General features: G+C 54.8%; 1 protein-coding gene across 1 annotated transcript; it reads right to left on the bottom strand.

Annotated features, from left to right (window-relative positions):
• Nucleotides 1-2,876: 2,876 nt before the first annotated feature.
• On the bottom strand, nucleotides 2,877-15,302 carry GATA5 (GATA binding protein 5). The gene is made up of 7 exons (XM_082773347.1): nucleotides 15,054-15,302; nucleotides 13,718-14,320; nucleotides 11,453-11,619; nucleotides 5,953-6,078; nucleotides 5,003-5,090; nucleotides 4,287-4,411; nucleotides 2,877-3,524 (listed from the first exon to the last, which is right to left on the bottom strand). Exons 2-7 carry the CDS (start codon nucleotides 14,235-14,237, stop codon nucleotides 3,369-3,371), a joined length of 1,182 nt encoding a protein of 393 aa, XP_082629473.1. The 5' UTR covers nucleotides 14,238-14,320; nucleotides 15,054-15,302; the 3' UTR covers nucleotides 2,877-3,368.
• Nucleotides 15,303-19,624: the final 4,322 nt, after the last annotated feature.

The following is a 19,624-nucleotide window of genomic DNA, read 5'->3' as shown; positions in this document are numbered from 1 at the left end:
AAAATCATCTGGGCAGGTAACCTTTGAACAAAGGCAATTGATAGCTCGGAGGCAGCTGTACAACAACAGTAAAGATAATAATTGCCCACAAGCCGCCAGACCTGCAGGAGAGCAAACACGGTCATGCCTGGGAAGGGGAGAGCACCGAGGAGAGTGAGAAAGGTTTGGGAAGGAGAAATAAAAGTCAATCTGCGAAGCACATCTGCAAATCCGCCTTGTGTGGAGCTGTACAGGCAGGGACAAGTGGGGCCTCATCTCCTCCATCACTGACATCCCAACCACTCAAACTCCTACAAATATACAGGCTGAGCAGGGCTGTGGAGCGGGACTGAGGACACAGCAGGAGCTGGGGAAACCCAAAATTTCCTTTTTTTTTTTTTTTTTTTTTTTCCAGACCTATAGGTTCAAATGCTCATTTTTAGTGCTTAATAGGGGGGTGCAAAGATACGTGGGCCCCCTAAGAAGGTCTTCAAAATGGCAGGTTGGGAAGGTGGTGGGTAGAGGGTGCAGGGGTGCTCCTGGACGTGGCTGCTGGGACCTGCACAGGGTGAGCTTCTTGGGGTGCAGAGCTGGAAGAGAAAAGGTGCTCCATTGTCCTGCAGGGCTGCACGGATGGTGCTGGATTTCTGTTAGGGAAGACCAGGAGGCAGGGTCTGCAGGGACGGCTCCTGGCTCGGGGATGGGAGCAAAAGGTTGGAAGACACCCCAGAGAAATACAAAGCCAGCCTCGTGGACGATGCCGTCCAGTGAGTGCAGGCAGCGAGCAGGAAGGAAAAATTACACACATCCCGATTGTTTCACTTCTTGTCGCTCTGCCTCGTTTTGTCAGCCACCAGGCCCCGGCGTATCCCGACGGCCAGCCAACAGTTACCAACAGGCAATAAATAAAACTGCTGGAGCCACTGGTGTCAACATCTTGGCATTGTTTGGGTCTTCTTGTTTGCCTTTAAAATAACTCTCCCCTTCGGGGTCATGCAGACGAGAAAGCGAGGACCCCTTGCCATCGTCCGCAGAAATCATCTTGTCATGGCTTTGTGCTGCCTTTTTGTGACGGCAAATATGGGATTTGGGAAGGTGCCCGGGAATGCTGATCATGATGCACTGTGGGCTCTCGCTCCCTCCATCCCATGCCCTGGCACATCAAGCTGGACACCCACTGTTCCCTGATGCTCGGGGCACAGCACCCATTTCCCTGACTCCCAGGGGTACTCTTAGGGTCGGATTTGGGGTCAGTGTCACCCTGCTCACCCCGCAGAGACTCAGCTCTGCAGTGCAAAGCCCAAGAACTGTGCTTGGGATGAACAAAGCAAGTTCCTGCCACAGAAGTGGGGAGGTGATGGTGAGCCCCTGTCCTCGGTGAGGGCAAAATGCCACTGGGAGCTGGGGGAAGCTGGGGAGCTGGGAGAAGGCTGCTGGCTTGCTCACTTCAGGGCTACACGTGGCTGTGCTGTGGGCATTGGCAGCTCAAGGAGTGGAAAAACAAACGGTGGGGACACGGAGCAGCACTGAGAACCCACTGTGCAAACACAGAGTGCCACCGCCGAGCCTGCCACTGCGGGCAGTGGGTCTGGGTGCTCCTCCATGACATCCCCGGACTTGGTGTGTTGCAAGCCACTAATGAGGCTCTGGAGACACAAGAAGACCCCTCAAAGGTAGCTTTCATCCATGGGCTTTGCTGAAAGGATGGGTTGAACCCCTTGTGCCCACTAAGAGTCACAGCGTGGCTGCAGAAGTCACCACCAAGCTCCAGCAGTTTCAGAGGGGACCGATCCTGCCCGGTGCCTGAAGCATCTGCTCTCCCCCAGAGAGGGCTGTGTTGTGGCAAGCACCATCCTCCATCTCGGATGAGTTGTGACCTGATGCCAGATTTCACTCTCCCCGATCGTCTTTAGCTGTTTATAATAAAAATCAAGCGATCCATCTCTTCTGACAAGAGGAAGAGTTGCTCCAGGAAGCCCTGGACAGGTCAACTTCTATATTAAGGAACTATTACTTGACGGCTTCCTGGCCATAAATAGCTGTCCAGCCAGGCTGGGGTTTTTATTTAGAAATAACAAATAAAGCAGGCTTCAGACGTAACTCCATGACCTCACTCCCCCTTCATTTCCCACCCATCTCCCCTGCTTGCTGCCGTCCTCTCCTCACCCCGGGCTGCTCAGGGCCCCCAGCAGAGCGTTTCTCCCATCACTAAACTCCCCAGGGCAGCTGCGAGCCCTCTGTCCTCCCACCACCCCACTTAAAGCCTAACCCCAAAACCCTCACCGAGTCCTCGGCAGCACTGATATGATCCCAGCAATAAATGCTCAGAAAGAGGGGGCTCAGGGAAGATGAGATGACCCCTGTGTGCCCGGCACCACTGCAGGCACAAACTGGTGCCAGCCTTTGGAAGCGTGGAAGTTGGTTTTACATCACTGGTTGTTGTCTGCTGCAGCTCAGCTCCAAGAAATTAATTCCTGCTAGGCTTTCCTTAAAAAAGTGGAAAAGAAATCTCTGACCTGCACAGCTGAAATGGAAATCTTTCATTTAAAACATGCCCAAAAACAGTTACAAACAGAAAGTACATCCAACACAGCGTTTATTTTTCAGTTCTTCGAGCCTTTCTCGTAATTTTTGGAAGGCCGATTCCTATTTTGTAATGTTTGGAGTTGGCAATATTGAAACCAATCAGGAAATACAAAAGAAAAACAACATTTCAGCATTCTTTTATTACTGGGAGGTTTTGACCATTTTTGTCATGTGGTTTGCCTAAAATAATAATAAAAAAAATCCTTCTTTGGAACCGGGACGGGAAGAGCGGCGTGTTTATTTCATGTATGACTCATCAGCTCGGTGTTGATACACTAAATGCTTCAGAAGCTAACACTCTATAGAGATGATCATTTTTAATATAAAACAGTAAATGTTCAAAACAACCATTGCTTTTTTTTTTTCTTTTTTCTTTTTTTTTTTTTTTCTTCTCCCCATTGTGGCCAATAAAACAGAAGGGAGGCCACGCAGTTTACATTTTAATAAAATTAAGTTATTTGGTGCCACATTATTACAGTCTTTATTGGAAAGTGGAATAAATTGCACACAGAGGAGTCATAGGAGGGAGAAATCACTGCGAATAAACATAGATTCTGGGATGCATTTATTTGCTGGTTGCATCTCAAAGGAGGAAGGCTTTCCCGGGGAACACGGAGGCGGCCTCGAGGAGGCTGCTCAGGGTCACTTCGGCCAAGGAAGAGCTCTCTGGGTGCCTCATCCAGCTGTCCTTTTCCACCCATGTCCTCTGAGAGAAACCTGTCCCGTGGCGGCTGGGGCAGCCGGTGTCCTCCCAGTGGGGCAAGCCGCATGCACGGTGCCTGGGCTGGTGGCCCCAAGGGGGTTTAGGCGAGCGCCAGGGCGCACCAGGAGTCCTGCCGCAGCGGCACACTCAGCCCCGGCTGCGGGGCCATGCTGCTGGGGGAGAAGGGGTAGTCCTCGGGCTCGAATTTGAACTCGCCGTGGCTGCCGGCCAACGCTTCGTCCGACTGGCTCTGCGCCTGCCCCGGGAGGGAAGGAAGAAGCCATTAGAAAGCTTGTTATGAGCTAAGGGTAGTTCTCCTGCTTATCCTAACACAGTGGTAGGATGGTGACAGGTCATGGACACGGTGCATTATCCCTGAGGCTCATCCCGTGTGTTGGAGGCTAGCCAGGAGCAGTGCTCTGTCCCCAGCCCAGCAAGCAGCAGGCCAAGAGAAGGCATCCCAGGGCCAGCCCGTTATTTATTGACTGAATGTGTCCAGCTCAGACATCTCTAAGCGCATGTCTATTTTTAAGAGCACAGCACAAATCAGATTTACCCGTTTCAGCCAAAAAATCTCTCCCGTGGCACAGTGCCTGGTGCTCAGGCTCTGGGGCTGAGCTCCCCCTGCACACATGTCCAGCTTGAGGGGGCTTAAACCCCACACAGGGATAACACGGGGCACAAAATGTCCACCTGAGGGATGACTTAGAGCCATTTTTTCCCAAACAAAGTTGAAATACCACCCTGCACAGCAAATCTTCATGGCAGAAGTGTGAGCTTGCCCTCAGCCTCTAAGCACTCAGGGCTATAAAGCACATATAATATATGGCCAGGCAGTCTTTTTTTAAGGAACTACAGAGGTTTCCACCCAGGGCTGATCCCACTGACTCCTAGGGTTGCAGATCACTGGGCAGCCCCTCAGTGCAATTAGGAAGTCATTCAGCTTCGTCAAGGTCCTCAGCAATTACGGAGGCAGGTGGAGCACCCACCCCAGTGGGTGACAGCCCTGTCCCCTTACCTGGGACACTGCCACGATGGCTTGTCCGGGATACTGCGAGGTCGTGCTGGGCTCGGACTTTAAAGTGACCGTGCTGTCTGAGTTCGTAATGGAAGAAGGGGAGTTCGTGGCTGAAGTTGTAGATCCTGCAGGACAACGAGCACAAGACAATGAAGAAAATACAAGAGGCACAAATCTGCCCCTAAGGGGATCTATTTTGTAATATCTAGCACCATATCACATGGCACAGCACTGCTGCTCTCCTTTTCCACCTTGTCTCCACCGGGGTAAGGCTTCTTTTGGCTGTCACGATGCTGATGGAGGAGGAGATCCCATTCCCAGCCTGGCTGTGCGGGTCCTTGCACAGGCCAGAGGAGCAGATGCTGAACATGCCACAAGCCCCCTCCCTAACTTCTAACTACACCACTCCCAGCCCCTATTTTTTCTCGTTGCCCACTGTAGCTCAGACCTGCTGGAACCCAGGTACTGCAGGGCTGGAACTGGGTGCCAACAGCACACGGGATCCCTGTGGGGACGTGACACCAATGAGGTTTCTCACCCCAAATCCTTCTCTCATTTGTGGGCTGTGCTTAAACAAAGGCCCTATAGCTAAAGCAGTCATCAGGGAAAAAAAAATCCCAATATGATTTTCTCTTAGTCACAGTTTCTTGCAGAATGAACACTGGTGAGATGAACTGTGCCCCAAACCCCCAGGACAGATGGTAGCAGCACTATACCTGTCGAGGTTTTGCCTTTGGTAATGTTTTTAGGCTTCCTTTTCCTTGTCTGGATGCTTTCCTTTTTCATGGCCAGAGGTCGCGGTACCTTGACATTCATAAGGTTTGGAATCATTAATATTGTATTTTACTCATCTCCTTCCCACACACGTGTTGCCTTCCTATTTTCATGCTGTACTTCATGCAATGCACCTAAAGTCCTTGTCCTTCACTGAGTGCTATTTTTCTCTGCGACAGGCCTTGGCTGGAAGATGTATAAGGCTAACAGCTAAGGCTTTCCCACAAATTTTGTTTTTTCCTTTATTTCCTATTTTCCTTTTCCTGATTTATTGGTGACCTTTATGACAGGGCCCTACTAAATTGCTCCGACAGCTGGGGCCTACAGGACTCGGAGGGAGCAGTCATGGGACAGAGAGACTTGAACCCTTATGGCAGAAGCTTGAAGAGGCCTGCATGGAGGGGTGAAGCCTCCTCTTGGATCATGGGCATGTTACCAACATTTCCCATCCTCCATGGCTGAATGTTATCAGCCAACCTCCTGGCAGACTCTTTAGCATCTTCCACACATTGCTTAAGTACCCAACCTAGCAGAGAATCACCCCTTATCGCCTGTCTGCGTTTGGGGAGCTTCAGTCCCCACCTACCGGAGTCTGGCATGGTTTCTTTTTTTTTTTTTTTTTTTTTTTTTAGTAATTCTTGGCAAACGAGCTGATTAACAGCCACACAATGCCAGAAATCTCTTCTACAGGTACCTCCCAAAAGTGTTCCACTTCCCCCTTAAGCTTATTTTGGGTAACTGCAGTAGAATGAGCTTGTCCAATGGGACAGCACTGGTTTTTGGCTCTTCTGGGTCTGCTCTAGAGGCTGTCCCCTCCAACCCCAGTGTCCCAGCCCTGCCAGGGGGATCCCAGCACCCCACATGTCCCTCATGCCATGCACGCGCTCCTCACCCCGTGAAGCTTCATGTACAACCCGCAGGCGTTGCAGACGGGCTCCCCTTCGGCGTTCCTTCTCCAGAGGGTGGTGTTGGTTGTGTGGCAGTTAGTGCAACATAGCCCAGCACGTCTGGATGAAGACTTAAAGGCAAGCGAACAGATATGTGAGTGCACACACGGAAATGTCAAACTGGGAAGTTTCCTTTCCTACAAAAATAAAATCCCCGTTTACAATGCTTTCCTGGAAAACGTGAAATGTGAAAGATAGCCAAATTCAGAAAGAAATTACATTCAAATGTGAACACTCTAATTTGCAAGAGCTTTATTTATTGAGCTCCATAAACCTGGCAAATGTCCTCCCGATCCTTTTCACAAACTCCCAGCAAGTGTGCTGGAAGTGATCAAAACTCGGAGCACAGAGCACTTCTGTCCAGGAGACCCGCTCAGGGAAAGAGAAGGAAAATACCTGCCAGGCCTTCAACACTCCAATGGCTGCTGCAGAAAGCTGCTGTTGCTTTAACTGAACTTTATTTCTGTTCTTCTGCACTCAAAGCTACCACTAAAGTTAGCAACATCCCGATTAATCTCTGCTTTAAGACACTAGAATTAATTGGCTGAGCTGAGCAGAACCAAGCTGAACTGGCCCGTGATGGGATGAGGAGGGTTTTTCCCTGCACGTCTCCCAGATAATCTGATCCCTTACTGGCTGCAGGAACACTGTGCAAACATTAACTAATGACATACTTTGTGAGTGCAGTGATTGCTGGCTCCGAAACGTTCGCATTTCCAAAGGAAGAAGGGAAATATTCTGGCAGAAGCTGCAAGCTAATTTCTGACAACTGTACTCTAAGCCACTGGAAAATTCACAAGCCTCCTTGTCAGCTTAATAGCATTTCATTTCAATGTCTCTAAACTCTTCACATTTGAACTATTTTAATAAGAGGCTTCAAGACGCACAAAGATACCAGCGACGTAAGTAATATCGCAGACCCTGCACACTCAGGTATTTGAATACATTCTTCAGCACTGAGAAAAATCACTTTGGTTCCTCTCAAAGACAGATGATAGGTGATGCAGGCAATAACGAACTCCCTGTTTGTTTATTTTTCCATTACCGCTTGATATCATAACTAATCAATATGATGAATGAAGTGGGGTACGTTGGGATAAAAATGAAATGTTTTTACAAGGTTAGCAGTCAGAGATCAGCTTTGAGTTTCAAGAGTCACGAGTGACGTGCCCAAGCTTCAATTCACTGGTTGCAAAGAGGTCTCAGCAACTATTCACAAATAGTGGTACTGCTTGGAAAATGATTTGCTTTTCAAGAAATAACCAAAAATAATAATATGCTGAGCTGTGAGCGGACAAGCTTGGCACAGAGGAGGTTTTTACAGCAATTCTTGTCCGTAAAATGGGACACGGTGTCACAGCAAGATCCTGGACCAATTACAGAGCTTTCTCAAAGCCTTTCAGCTACCACGGCTGGGTCATTCATCCCTGCAACCAGGAGGGACCTCAGCCCCAGGGGTGCCACAGGCGCGAGGGGGAATTTGGAGGCACTCAGCCCTGCGGTATCGGTGCCCAGCAGGGGCTGGTGAGATCTGTCAGCACCTGCAGATGGAGGAAGGCCAATGCAAAGCACTTTGGAAAGCCCCGAAATTTCTGGGCAGCCCCAGGGAGGAAGGGACGTGCTGTCCTGATGTCACACAGCATTGTGCTGTCCACTGGGACATCAGTGCCTACCTCCATCTGCATCTTCTGTACAGTGCTTTGTGGGCTGCCTCCTCCCTGCAGAGCCCGGCACAGCAGAGGCCATCCTCCTTGGGCAGACATCACGATTTAAAACCCAAAAACCCAGTGAGAACCTGGCCCTACACCACAACTTGCCAGTCTGGCAAGAAAGAGACAGTCAAGGCTACTTTTGCTCACTGAAGGACGAAGGTACAATATGTTATTGCTGGTTTCCCAGCAGTTCCCTTAAAAGAAAGCGCATTGCTGCCTGCCTCCACCCCTCTGCCTTTGTACCACTCTGACCTTGTCTAGGAAGTTGTTGACTTCAACATTGTGCTCCAGTGTTTATTTATACAAATGTACCATACACTCAAACAAAAACTCCTCATGGACCGGGCTTGACAGCCAAGTGCTGCCGATAAGCTCGAGGAATCAGGAGCCGGTGCCTATCGCATCAACCCCGTGTGGGTGCTGCTTGGGCAGCCTGAAAACTTCGGGGCCAGCAGGGCAGGTCCCTCCGAGGGGGAGTCCCAAAGCCATAAGGGATTGTGCTTTGTCTGCTCTTCAGAAGTAGAGAACAAACCATGGGGTTTCACAGGGGAAAAGCAGCCTCTGAACCTCCAGAGGGTTTAATTGATGATTGTCTGTCACCCTCGCCAGTAGGACAGAGGGGAGATGATGTTGGTAGGAAAGTGGCTGCAGCAAAATGTGCTGAGATTTCCCTGCTCAGCTCCTGGAAGCAGGCAGCTCCAAGGCTCAGAGCCACAAGTAGCAGCAGTGTCTGAGATACGGCCTTGCTGTTGTGGCTCTGGACACCTCGGAGGAGAAGTGAACCACAGGAAATGATGGCCAGGAGAAAGCCAAAGCACAAACCATGAACACTGCACGGCTCTGGGATCCCAGCAGATTGCACCAGGGCTGTGATCAGTCCCATGTCCACCTTCCCCAAAAGCATCACCAAATCCATGTATTGCAAACTATAAAAAAGGACAGCCTGAAAAAACAAACAAACAAACAAAACCAAATACCACAAAACAAAACAAAGACACAAGCACTGAAAATTTAACTTCCAGAATAATTCTCTACCTCAGGATGATGGGAGCTGCTGAGCACAGTACAGCTGCTGCATCTGCCCCCCCTGCTGCACCACGAGCTGCAGCTCTGCTCCTAACATTGGGGGAATTTCATGCACAAGAGTGGAGCCATCCAGCTCCAGGGGCTGCTCTGGGATGGTAAAAGTGATCCAGCTTTTAGGACTGGATCTAAGGTATCTTGTGAAACGTGCTGAGGAACTTTAGCTAGAAAAGAAGCTAAAATAAAGCGCTGCTCTCATCCTCCTCTAAGGTAAATCCTTTCTGCTGAAAGCCACAGTGCTTTGCGTCCAGCGGCAGGCTGTAGCAAAACAGCTGTCCCTGCTGCCTAGAGGATGCTGCCCTTACCACAAACAAACAAAAAAAAAAAAAAAAAAAGAAAAAATGAACTGGAAACAGCACTGCTGCTGCTGGCCCTCTCCCATGCACAAGTAGGCTGAGTGCTACCAAGCCACAGGACGTCATCCCCACGGGGTCGCGTGTGCCACGTTGCATTTGCCAGGGCTTTCAGCAGGACTTGCTTTGTGAACACAGAAGTCAGAACAACCGCGGCGCAGCGCCTGCCTACAGAACAAAGGTCATAACGTAAAGGCCGAAAGGCACCATTTTTCCTCTCTGTGCCTCTATTTCACGGCATTGTGAAACAGCCTGGCTCATTGTTCCTGCACCGTGAGCTCCCGTCCTGCCCGCGCGGGTGGGGTTACGCAGGGATGGTGCTCCAAACCATTCCCGGCAGTGGAAATGATTTGGGGTTGGGGAAACATCCCAAGGACAGGTAGATGCCGGGGTGGTGGGTTTGTAGAATATGCCTGGCACCCTCTTATCCATCAACAGTGGGCCCTCCTTCCTCTGATGGAGCACAACTTGTTGCAAAACGGCATTTCAAAACCTTGGAAAAATCCGAGATTTTGAAATGTTTCATTTCAAAGTCAGGATGGAAAGTCAAAAATGCAGCCCCTTCTCTTTTCTATAAAACAAAATCCCATCAGGTATTTCAACCTCACTGAAATGTTTCCCCTGGATAAGGATATCAGCCATTTCATGTGGGCCTTATCATTGTATTGATAGCCAAAATAATAACACAGTTGGAAATGCTTTGATAGTTGCTTCACGGGGATGAGCCAGCGGTCCTAATTCAGTGAACCAGCATTCTCCACCAAAAAACACAGCGGAAATGTTTACTAAAAAAATGCCTCATGGCTGCTACTTATGGGGCTGTGCCAGCAGTGACAGAGGAGCAGGCAGGGGGCTCGGGGACCCCAAATACTGCCGTGTGCCATGGGGCAGGTACCCAGCCCTGCGGGGAGGTGCCGGCACCGCTCCGGCCGCAGCCTCGCCACCGTTGCAGCAGGCATGCAAAGGGGCCGGCTCCCTTCCCATGCACTGAAATAAAATACCAGGTAACAGCAAGCCCTGTCCCAGAGCCTTAGGGAAAAGCTGCTCTAAAGAGCCCAGGAAATTCAGGCATTTTGATGCCAGTCTCCGAAATGCAGAGTTTGATTTAAGCTTTTGCACCAGTCTTTCAATACACAGCTCATATTTGCGCCAACGAAATCAGCAGCATAACTCTGAGATCTGCAGCTCAGGAGAGATTTGGGGGTGCAGATTTAATATAATTATGTTAAAAGAGACCTAGAATGTTTTGGTGAGACGCACAAATCCTGTAGGATAATGCAAAATATTTCTCAGAAACACATCGGTTTTGGTGACATTGCTACGGCATGGAACAAAACAGTGTGATTTTCTGTAGAGCCACTGCTCATTTCATTTTGCAAATAGAGCCAAATTTCCAGGATCACAATCAGAACAAATAATTTATTCAATCCCATATTTGTTTCTTATGATTTTTTTTAACACTGAAACTTGCCACTGTTGGGTTACTGCTAACAATTTGTTTTGCAACACACGAAACAACTGCAGGAATACACCCAGAGTGAAAGCAAAAGGAACTCCCAGCTGTTCCCCAGCACGGCTCAGACAAACATCCTGTTTGTAATGACTGCTTCTGATGACAGGCTCTGAAACCAAAACTGTTACCACCAAATTTAAACATCCCAAAGCGATCGTACAAAAAAAGGAGGCGCCTGTCCTCTCTCACGATGGGATCCCAATTAGAGGAAGCCCAATACCACGATGTGGGGGGAATTACTGCTTTAACCTGCGGAGAAACTGGGAACTACCAAACCCCAAATCCTCCCTTAGGAGCACAGGGCTCCAGGCATGGTATCTGTGCCCCATCCCACTCCCCTCGCAGCCCTGCCTCCTCCTCAGCTACCCTGCCTAGACCCTGCGTGGCTGCATGGACATAACAATTATTGGCATAGAAAGAAAGCAAAGTGCCCATGGTTGGAACAGGGGTGGGAGAAGTTCACAGAGCACCCCACATCCCCAGATAACAGGCAGGGATGTCCGGCCCTGCTTGGATGCAGCACAGCCTGGGACCCCTCCAGTCCCTGCTCCCCATCTCCGTGCTGGCCACCGGCTGTGCCAGAGCAGCATTTCCCGCAGCTTCACTCATCTCCACGCTCTGACCCGTAACAAAGGCCTCTGGCTGGCACTGACAGCATTTAACCCATGGGAGGACCAAGGCTCAAACAGGCCCTAACACAGAGAACCCGACAGCATGGGCACCAGCCCCCCGGATCCTGCCCTCCATCCACCCCCGGGTACAGCAGGGGATGTGTCCCTCTTACCAGCCTCTTCTGCGGCTTGAGCGGCCGGTTGATGCCGTTCATTTTGTGGTAGAGCCCGCAGGCGTTGCACAGGTAGTGCCCGGTGCCATCCTTCCTCCAGAGCGGCGTGGACATGGCCCCGCAGTTCACGCACTCCCGGCCGTCCCCGGGGAACTCCTCCAGATACTCTGGAAGAGAGACCCAAGGCACACGGGTCAGGAGCTGTGCCCACCACACCGTGCCACCCGCAGCGTGGAGAGCTTACAGGAAGGTGTCCCCGATCCTCTGTGCTCCACTGCTCCTCTGCAAGGGACAATCCCTGCCCGCCGGGAACTTGCCTTCACCTTGCAGAACATGGAAGAAATCCTTTATTCCCCCGCACACCCTCAGCTCTCAATATTTGCTCAAAGGCAGCATATTCCCTGATCCCCACCCCAAAACTCCTGAGCAGAACTGAGCTGTCCGGGGGATGGAAAGGGGCAGGGAGCCCATCCGCGGCATTTACCCCGTGCAGGGCACAGCCTGAGAGGTAAAACTATTTTTAATGAACACTACGGGGATGATAAAGTGGGGAGGGAGGACAAAAAGGGGGGCTTTTTCCTATCTCTAGCGAGGCGCGGTGCTCCCTGGCCGGTGGCGGGGCGCCCAGGGCTCCATCCGCGCTGCAACCCCGGCTCCATACCAGGCTCCGCGCAGCGCCCAGGAGCACCGGGCAGCCTCCCCCGACCCCAAACCCGCTGTAGCCAGGCTCCTGCGGACTTTTCTTCCCCTCTCCGAGGAAATCTCGGAGCCGCCCGGCCCCAGCACGGTGCCCGGGGGCTCCCGGCCCGAGCGCCGCTGCGCTGCGAACGGGCAGCCCGGGGCGCAACCGAGAGCCTCGGGTCGGGCCCTTTCCTCCTGCCGCTTTTCTTTCTCTCTTTGAAATAACTTCCTTCGTCCCGAAAGTTATTTTCTTTCAAAAAAAAAAAAAAAAAAAAAGCAAATACGCTCTTTTTTTTTTTTTTTTTTTTTTTTTTTTTTCTTTTTCATCTGCGATCGTATTAAAAATGATCCACCGGGAGAAAAAAAAAAGGCAAAACAAAAACATGAAAAATAAATTGAAAAAATATATATGTATAAGAAGTAAAAGAAGAAAAAGGTCGCAATAATTCATTAAATGAAAAAGAAAATAGTCTACGCCACTTAAGAGCGGTTTACACTATTCAAGAGCAAAAATAAACGGCAGAGAGGACGGCGGTCTCTATTCCAGGTCCCAAACTAGTAAATTCAAAGCGTAGAAGATTTTTCCGCGCCACCACCTCCCTCGGCAGGACCGGGGCGATCCGTCCCGGCACAACACAACGGATTTTCCGAGACAAAGAGAAAATCTGGGAAACCAACCGCTCCCGAGCATCCCCGGCGTGGGAGGAAAAGCCGAGCCGGGGAGGCAGCCCGGCGGGGAGGGGGCTGTCTCCCCGCTTTACTTTGTTCTTGGGGTAAAGATAAGATAATTCGGTTCACCGCAGTAAAGATGATAACGCGGCTGAGATCTTGAAGTGGCTTTTAAAGGGCTTTGCGAAGCACCGCCGGAGGAGGCTGGGGAAATATCCCCGGGGCTGTAAACCGCGCACACGGAGGGTCCTTTTACATCAAGACCCGAAAACTTTGTTTGCTCGGCTCTGGGTTTAAAAGAGCTCTCCGGTATGGACGCAAACGAATTGTGGTGGGGTTTATTGTTCAACGCCTGGCTGCCTTTCCCTGCCTCCCCAAAGGCCGCGGAGCGGTGCAGCTGCGGACCTGTTTGGGCGAAGGCGAATTAGGAGACCGAGAGTCTGTTCGAATATAAACTCATTTACCACAATAAATTACTTAAAAGGGAGGGAGCTATAAATCTGCCCCGCTAATTTAAACACAAGGGTAAGTATTGAAGCCCAGGCACAAAGTCGATATTGTGGGAAGGAGATATCGCGGGGGGGGCTGGGGGGGTGGTAAGGGGGTGTCGAGCGGCCTCTGCTCCTCCGTCCTCGGGGGGAATTGCTCTCCTTTGAAACGTGCTCTTTGCCCTCCTTGTAACACAAGCACACACACACACACAAACAAAACACCTCCGTCTGGGGGCAGCCAGCCGCGCACCCCATGCCCGGACCAGCTTTCCATCCAGCTAAAACCTCTCCCTCTTTTTCCCGTCGGGGCAGCTCACCCCGGAGCTGGGGGATGCTCCAAGGACCGGGGTTGGGGGCGCACGGAGCCCTTCCTCACCGGGAAGGGGACGCCCGGAGGCGACGGTGAAGGGCGACGGCGACCTACCGAAGGTGGACCTGCGGCCGGGCAAAGCCGCCTGCCTCGTCTGCAGGCTGTGCAGCACGCTGCTCTCAAAGTGTCCGGCCGTCCAGGAAGGAGGAATGTCGGGGGTCACGTAGGCGGGGTAGGGGCTGGAGTAGGACCCGTTGACGGAGCGCACCAAGGCGTTGCCGTACTGCTCCCGGCCCCCGCCGGCCAGCAGCAGGGGCCCCTGGTAGGCGCCGTCGCGGCCCGGGGGGCTGCTGCCCGGGGGGCTGTGGGGGTAGGAAAAACCCGACGGCGGGTGGGGGCTGCCGGCGTTGAAGGAAGGGGCTTCGCCGCTGCTCTGCGCCCAGCCCGGGGGGTTGCCGAGGTGGCTCTGGTGCGGCTCGCAGCCTTGCAGGTAGGGCAGCGTCTGCAGCACGGAGGGCACCCGGGTGGTGGGCACGTAGACGGGCGAGCCGGCCGACGAGTGCAGGAAATTGCTGGAGTCGTGGGAATAAGCCGGCTGGCCATGGCTGGGGGCGAGGGCCAGCCCCTGATACATGGTCCGTCCTCGGCGGCGGCGGCTGCTGCTCAGGGCCCGGCCGGATGCGCCCCGACGGTGCCGAGGGGCTCACTCACAAGCACCTGGAGGGAGAGCCCAGAGCCGCGGCTCAGCGAGGCCAAAGCCCCGGTCCCATACCCATCCACATCCCCGATCCCATCCCCGACCCCATCCCCGACCCCATCCCTGCCCCTGACCCCATCCCCGGCCTGGCGGCCGTGGGGCTGGGACTCCTGGAGCCTCCAGCCCCGCAGTGAAAGCACCACTCTCCTGCCTCAAGCTGGGGAGAGGGAGATGTGTTTTTTTTTTACTATTATTTATTTTATTTTATTTTTCCCCCTTAAATTTCCTTCTGCTCCCCTCCATCCCGCGGGGGAACCCGCGGCTCCAGGCTCAGAGCAGCGGCCGAGCCCCGCCATGAACCGGCCTCTGCTCCACGGCCCACCCGGCCCCGGCATTTCCAAGGGTCCTTAAAAAAATAAAAAATAAAAACTTTTTTTCCCCCTTTTTTTTTTTTTTTTTTAATTTTCTTTTTTTTTTTTTTTTTTTTCTCCACCGAAATCTTTCCCTTCCCGTCTTTTTCCGAGCTCCGGGCCTGGAGCGAGCCCCGGGCCCTGGCGGGTGAGGAGCTGCGGGCCGTGCTGCAGCCCCGGTGCTCCCCCCCCCACGCTGCTTTTTGGTTGAAAAGCGAAAGAAAGCGACCGAAACAAGTCCTCCGCGACGCACGGAGCCGGGAGACCTCGGGTCCCAAAAAGAGCATCCCACCCCCGTAACCCCCCCCCATTCCCGGGCAGCTCCTCCGGGACAGGTACTCACATTGCAGCGGGCCGGGAGCGGAGCCGGGCATGGCCGGGTGGGCATGAAGCTGCGCTCAGACCATCCAGGGCAATCCCAGGAAAATAATAAAATAATAATAATAACAATAAAAAGAATAATAATAATAAATAAAAAAAAAACTTTCCGGGGGAGGGGAGAAAAAACACAACCGCGGCCTCTCAGCAGAAAGGGGCCGGTGCTATCCCCCCCCCTACTCGGTCGGTCGGTCCGTCCCTCCCTCTCGCTCTGTCTGTCCGTCCCGTCCGTCCGTCCCCCGTGGGTGCGTCCCCGGCTGCGCCCGGCGGGGAAGTGGCGGCCGGGGGGCGGCGGCGGCGGCTCTTTACGGCGGGGCCCGGGCCCCACGTGACGGCCGGCGGGGTAACCCCGGTCCCGGCAGGGGTTGGGCTCCTCCCGCCGGGGGGGTGGGGGGGGGACGGGGTAAGGCCAGGAGGCTCCGCTCCCGCTGGGGGGGGGGACACACGGGATGAGCCCGGCAGCGCGACCCCCGCACGGTGCGTCCCGGGACCCCCCCCCGGGTTGATCTCTCAGGAAGGATGGAGGGGACCGCCCGCCCCCTAACCGGTGGGGGAGGCTCCCGGCTTTGCCCCCCCCCCCCGCTCCAGGTGTTTTTTGGGGGCTCTTCGAGGAGGGGGTGCCGTGTGTGTCCCCCCCCCGCCTCGTCCGATCCCGGTTTCCCGGAGGAACCGGCGGCCGGCGGAGGCTGGGGAAGGCTCGGCACGCTTTCCGATATGGGGTTTCGGGTAGCAGAGGACGTGGCGAGGGGGTTTTGTGCCCCCAGCGAGCTCTCCCTCTCTCCTTGGCACCAAAACCCCATAATACCAGGGAGGGGAGGGGGTCTCTCTCTTCCCTCCCCCCCTCCCGTGCCCTGCCGAGGCTGGGGCGATGCTCGCAGCCTCCCGGCGGTGCAGAGCCACCCTGAGCCCCACGAGCAGCTATCCGGTCCCATGAGCGGTTACCCGGCCCCAGGACATTTATCCGGCCCCACACCGTCCCGTTGGGGTCCTGTCAGCCCCGGGCTGCCCCCTCGCAGCGCTGCGGCCGTGCCCCCGCCTGTCCCCGGGGGCTCGGGGCCTCCTCCTCGCTCCGGCCTTGCGACGGGGACCCGCAGAGGGCCGGGAAACGACAAAAAAAAAAAAAAAAAGAAAGAAAAAAAGAAAGAAAAAAAAAAAAGAAAGAAAAGAAGAAGAAGAAGAAAAAACAAACAAACAACAACAAAAAAACCACTTTTCCCTAATTTTCCCCGTCGGCGCGACCAGAGGAAGGGGAGGCAGGAGGGGAAAAAAAAAGACTTACACCCCCGCTGTCCGCATGGCCCGGCTAATTTGGCGGATTTAATTCTGCTCCGGTGCGGTGCCGGTCACCTCCCCCAGAGCAAGGAAACCACTTCAGCCTTATCTTTTTTTTTTTTTTTTTTTTTTTTTTTGCCCTTGGGACGTGCGGTGCTCCCTGCTCGCCGGCTCTTTGCTCCTCGGAGAAACGGGGAAAAGCCGCGCTTGGTCTCCCCCGGGCTCTCGCTCTGCTCTCGGGCCTCTGCCGCCAGGATCGGGCCCTGCTCGGCCCCGGGAGCGCTCCCGACGCCCGCTTCCAGCCCCGCACCGGCGGCGAGGTCCCGGCGCCCAGCCCCGGCCCCGCTAGGGACCGGCGCTGCGGGAAGGGTGGGAAATTTCGGCTCCAAAATAAACCGGGGCAGGAATGCCAGCTATTTCCCTCGGAATAATGCAGCGCAACTGGCTGGGGATCTGTATTTATTTGCTCGCTGCGTTCAGGAGAAAGCGGCCGTTTGCAGCTCGCGGGGAGTCCCTGCGTCCGCAAACCGAAAAGAAAAGAAATTAAAAAAAAAAATGCACTTGAGAAAAAAAAAATAATAATAACAGCTCGGGGATGCTGCTGGTCAGCGGCAAGGGCAGAAACGTCTCTGCGGGAATCCAGCCCCAAAGCCGCGGGGGCAGTGGCTGAGCCCCCGCCGGAGTTTCCTTCGTTTCGTTTCGGTTGGGAAAAGCGGGGCGAAGCCGTCGGGCTCGCCCGTGCCGCAGCCGCGCGCCTTGCCGTTTCCAGGCGCTATTTAATTGGAATTCATTCTTAAAAAATAATGAGCATTGAAATAAACGCTCCCCGACCGCCCGTTCCGGTCGATTGTGGCATTCGAACAAACGTGGAAACGGTGAAAGACCCGAGGATTTGCCCCGGGAGCGCATTGACGCCGGAGGAGCTTCGCCAAAACCTGCCCGTAGTCGTGTTGCGCGTGCGAGTGCGTTCAGTCACAACCGATTTACCCGTTTTTTGACCCGATTTCTCTCCGCAGCGGCTTTAGGTCAGCTCCCGGCGGTGCCGGGCTCTCGCCCCCCGGGCGGCGGCTGCCCGAGGCCGCGATGAGGGGCGCTGGGTTCCTCCGGAGCCCCCCCGGCAGCAGGGCTGCGGGCAGGTGCTCCCACCCCGGGGCTTTCCAGTACAACCGGAGGCAGCTTTCCGCAGCCTCCCCGCGGAGGCTGTGGCGTTTATAGACCTTGTGTGCGTGTTGCGGGACGAGAAGGGCACCGGGCCGGGCTGCTGCCACCCGTGGGGACACGTTCACGCGTGGGTGCAGCTTGGTACGGGTTTGGGGGTGAACCCGCAGCTGGACACGGAGCCGCTGGGTGCGGGGGTGACACCATGGGGTGAGATTCCCGGTGTGGGGGTCCGCCAGCCGGCTCCTTAAATACATTTCCTTGGATGTTTGTAGAAATTTGGGCTGCTCTCGGTGCCCGGGTCCTGCTTTAGGGGGGAGCCTGGGGGTGCTTTAGGTGAACCGCAGCCCTCGCCCGGCCGCCAAGGAGTCACGTCGGAGTGTGGGACGCGGGGAGCCCGGTCTGTGCGGGCACCCCCCGCGGGAAGGGGCAGGGTCTCCCTGACTCTCCCTGCTCACCGAGGGCCCCCCCCGACGTGCCCAGACCGAGGTGAGACCCGGGGTGGGGGGGACTCGACGTGGCCACGGAGCCGGGTTCACGGCGAGGCTTAGGCGGAGGCAAGAAACCCAAAGAGAAGCACCGGGGCAGGTGCTTCCCGGACTCCTCGGAGAGACCAAACCTTCTTCCATCCTCACCTGGAGCAGGGACGAGAGGAAAGGCTCCCAGGGGAGCCCGGGGCCACCCGAAGTCACCCGCCGGGAGTTTGCCCCCCGAGCCCCATCCTTTGCCGTTGGGCAGGCTGGCTGGGACCTTGTCCTGCTCTTCCAGGCCAATTTTATGCAAGGGTGAGAGTCAGGACCTGGGGTAAGGAAAGGATCCGCGGCCCCCGTGCCCGGCGTCCAGGCAGAGCTTTTTGCCGGCTGGCTCCGAGCGGTGCCGGGCGCTGCACAGCGGGGTTGGTGCGGCTCGGCACGGCACGGCACGGCTCCCGGGGGAGGCCTGACCCCTCCAGGTGAGGCTCCCCCGCCCCGGGACAGACTGCCCGGCGCCCCGGCCCCTCGGCCCTAATCCCGCTCCGGCTGATTTGTGAGCCCTGCGCAGGGGCGGACGCGTGGGAGCGCGCTGCGCGGTCCCGAGGGGGGCCAGGAGCCCCCTCCAGCAAGAACAAGACCACGAGACAAAAAGCAAAACCGCAAAACAAACAAAGAAACAAACAAACTAAAAAACAACACACACCGAAAAAAGAAAAAAGAAAAAAAAAAAAAAAAAAAGAAAAAAAAAAGAAAGTGCAGAGGGAAGGGCAGAAACGTACCCGGTCCTGCTCACCAGAGGCGAGGCGCACCCTCCTGAGAGGGGAATCCTGGCTTCACGTCCCTCTCTGTCCATCGGGAGGGTGGCAATTAATGAAATTAGCCCCCTCCCCTCTCCCCCCACCTCTCACGGGCCGCAGCATCCTCCCCCGGGGCTCGGAGGCGGCTCACAGCCCTCTGCCCTCGGGCACCTCGCTGCAAAGGGAAACCCATCGAGTATTTGGCTCCTGCGGCCCCGGCGGGAGGCTCCGGGCCGCTTTTTGATTCTGCCCCCGGTTACCAAACGAACAGCCCGGGGGGGAAGACGAGCTCCCCGGGGGCTGCTTCCCCCGGCCCGGGTGGGCTACGAAAGGGGGGGACCGACAGGAGGGGACCGGCGGGGTTTGGGTCCCTTACTCTGCATCCCCTGGTCCCCATCCGTGGTCCCGATCCCCTGCTCCACATCCCAGCCGCCCTCTGCCTCTCCCCGGCCCCTTCCTACCCAGTCTCCAAGGGGCCGGTTGTCCCCTTCTCAGACGGTTTTGGGGACTTTTTGGGGCCGGGCGGATTTTTAGGGCAGCACTGCAGAGAGAGGAGCTGGAGGCGGCCAGGGCTGGGGGAGGCCAGCAAGGGGCTGCGGGCAAGGACTGGGCTGCCCCAAGCCCAAGCAGGCAGGGACAGCAGGGTTTTGTGCCTGGAGGAGTGAGGGGATGCCAGAGGGCTCGGGCTCAAAAGGGTTAAACAAACAGCGGGCTCCACCAAAAAATATTTATCTCCTGCTATATGCATGTGGCAGTGGCTCTCAGGAAGGGGTGCTGTGAGAGAGAGGGGGGGGAAGTATTGCAAATCTTTCGCCTTCTTACTCTGAGATCCTGTT

Source organism: Aythya marila, assembly GCF_965140915.1.
Source record: "Aythya marila genome assembly, chromosome: 16".
In the NCBI taxonomy this organism is placed as follows: Eukaryota; Metazoa; Chordata; class Aves; order Anseriformes; family Anatidae; genus Aythya; species Aythya marila.
The sequence above is the reverse complement of the archived record's forward strand: the minus strand, read 5'-3'. Positions and strand labels throughout refer to the sequence as shown.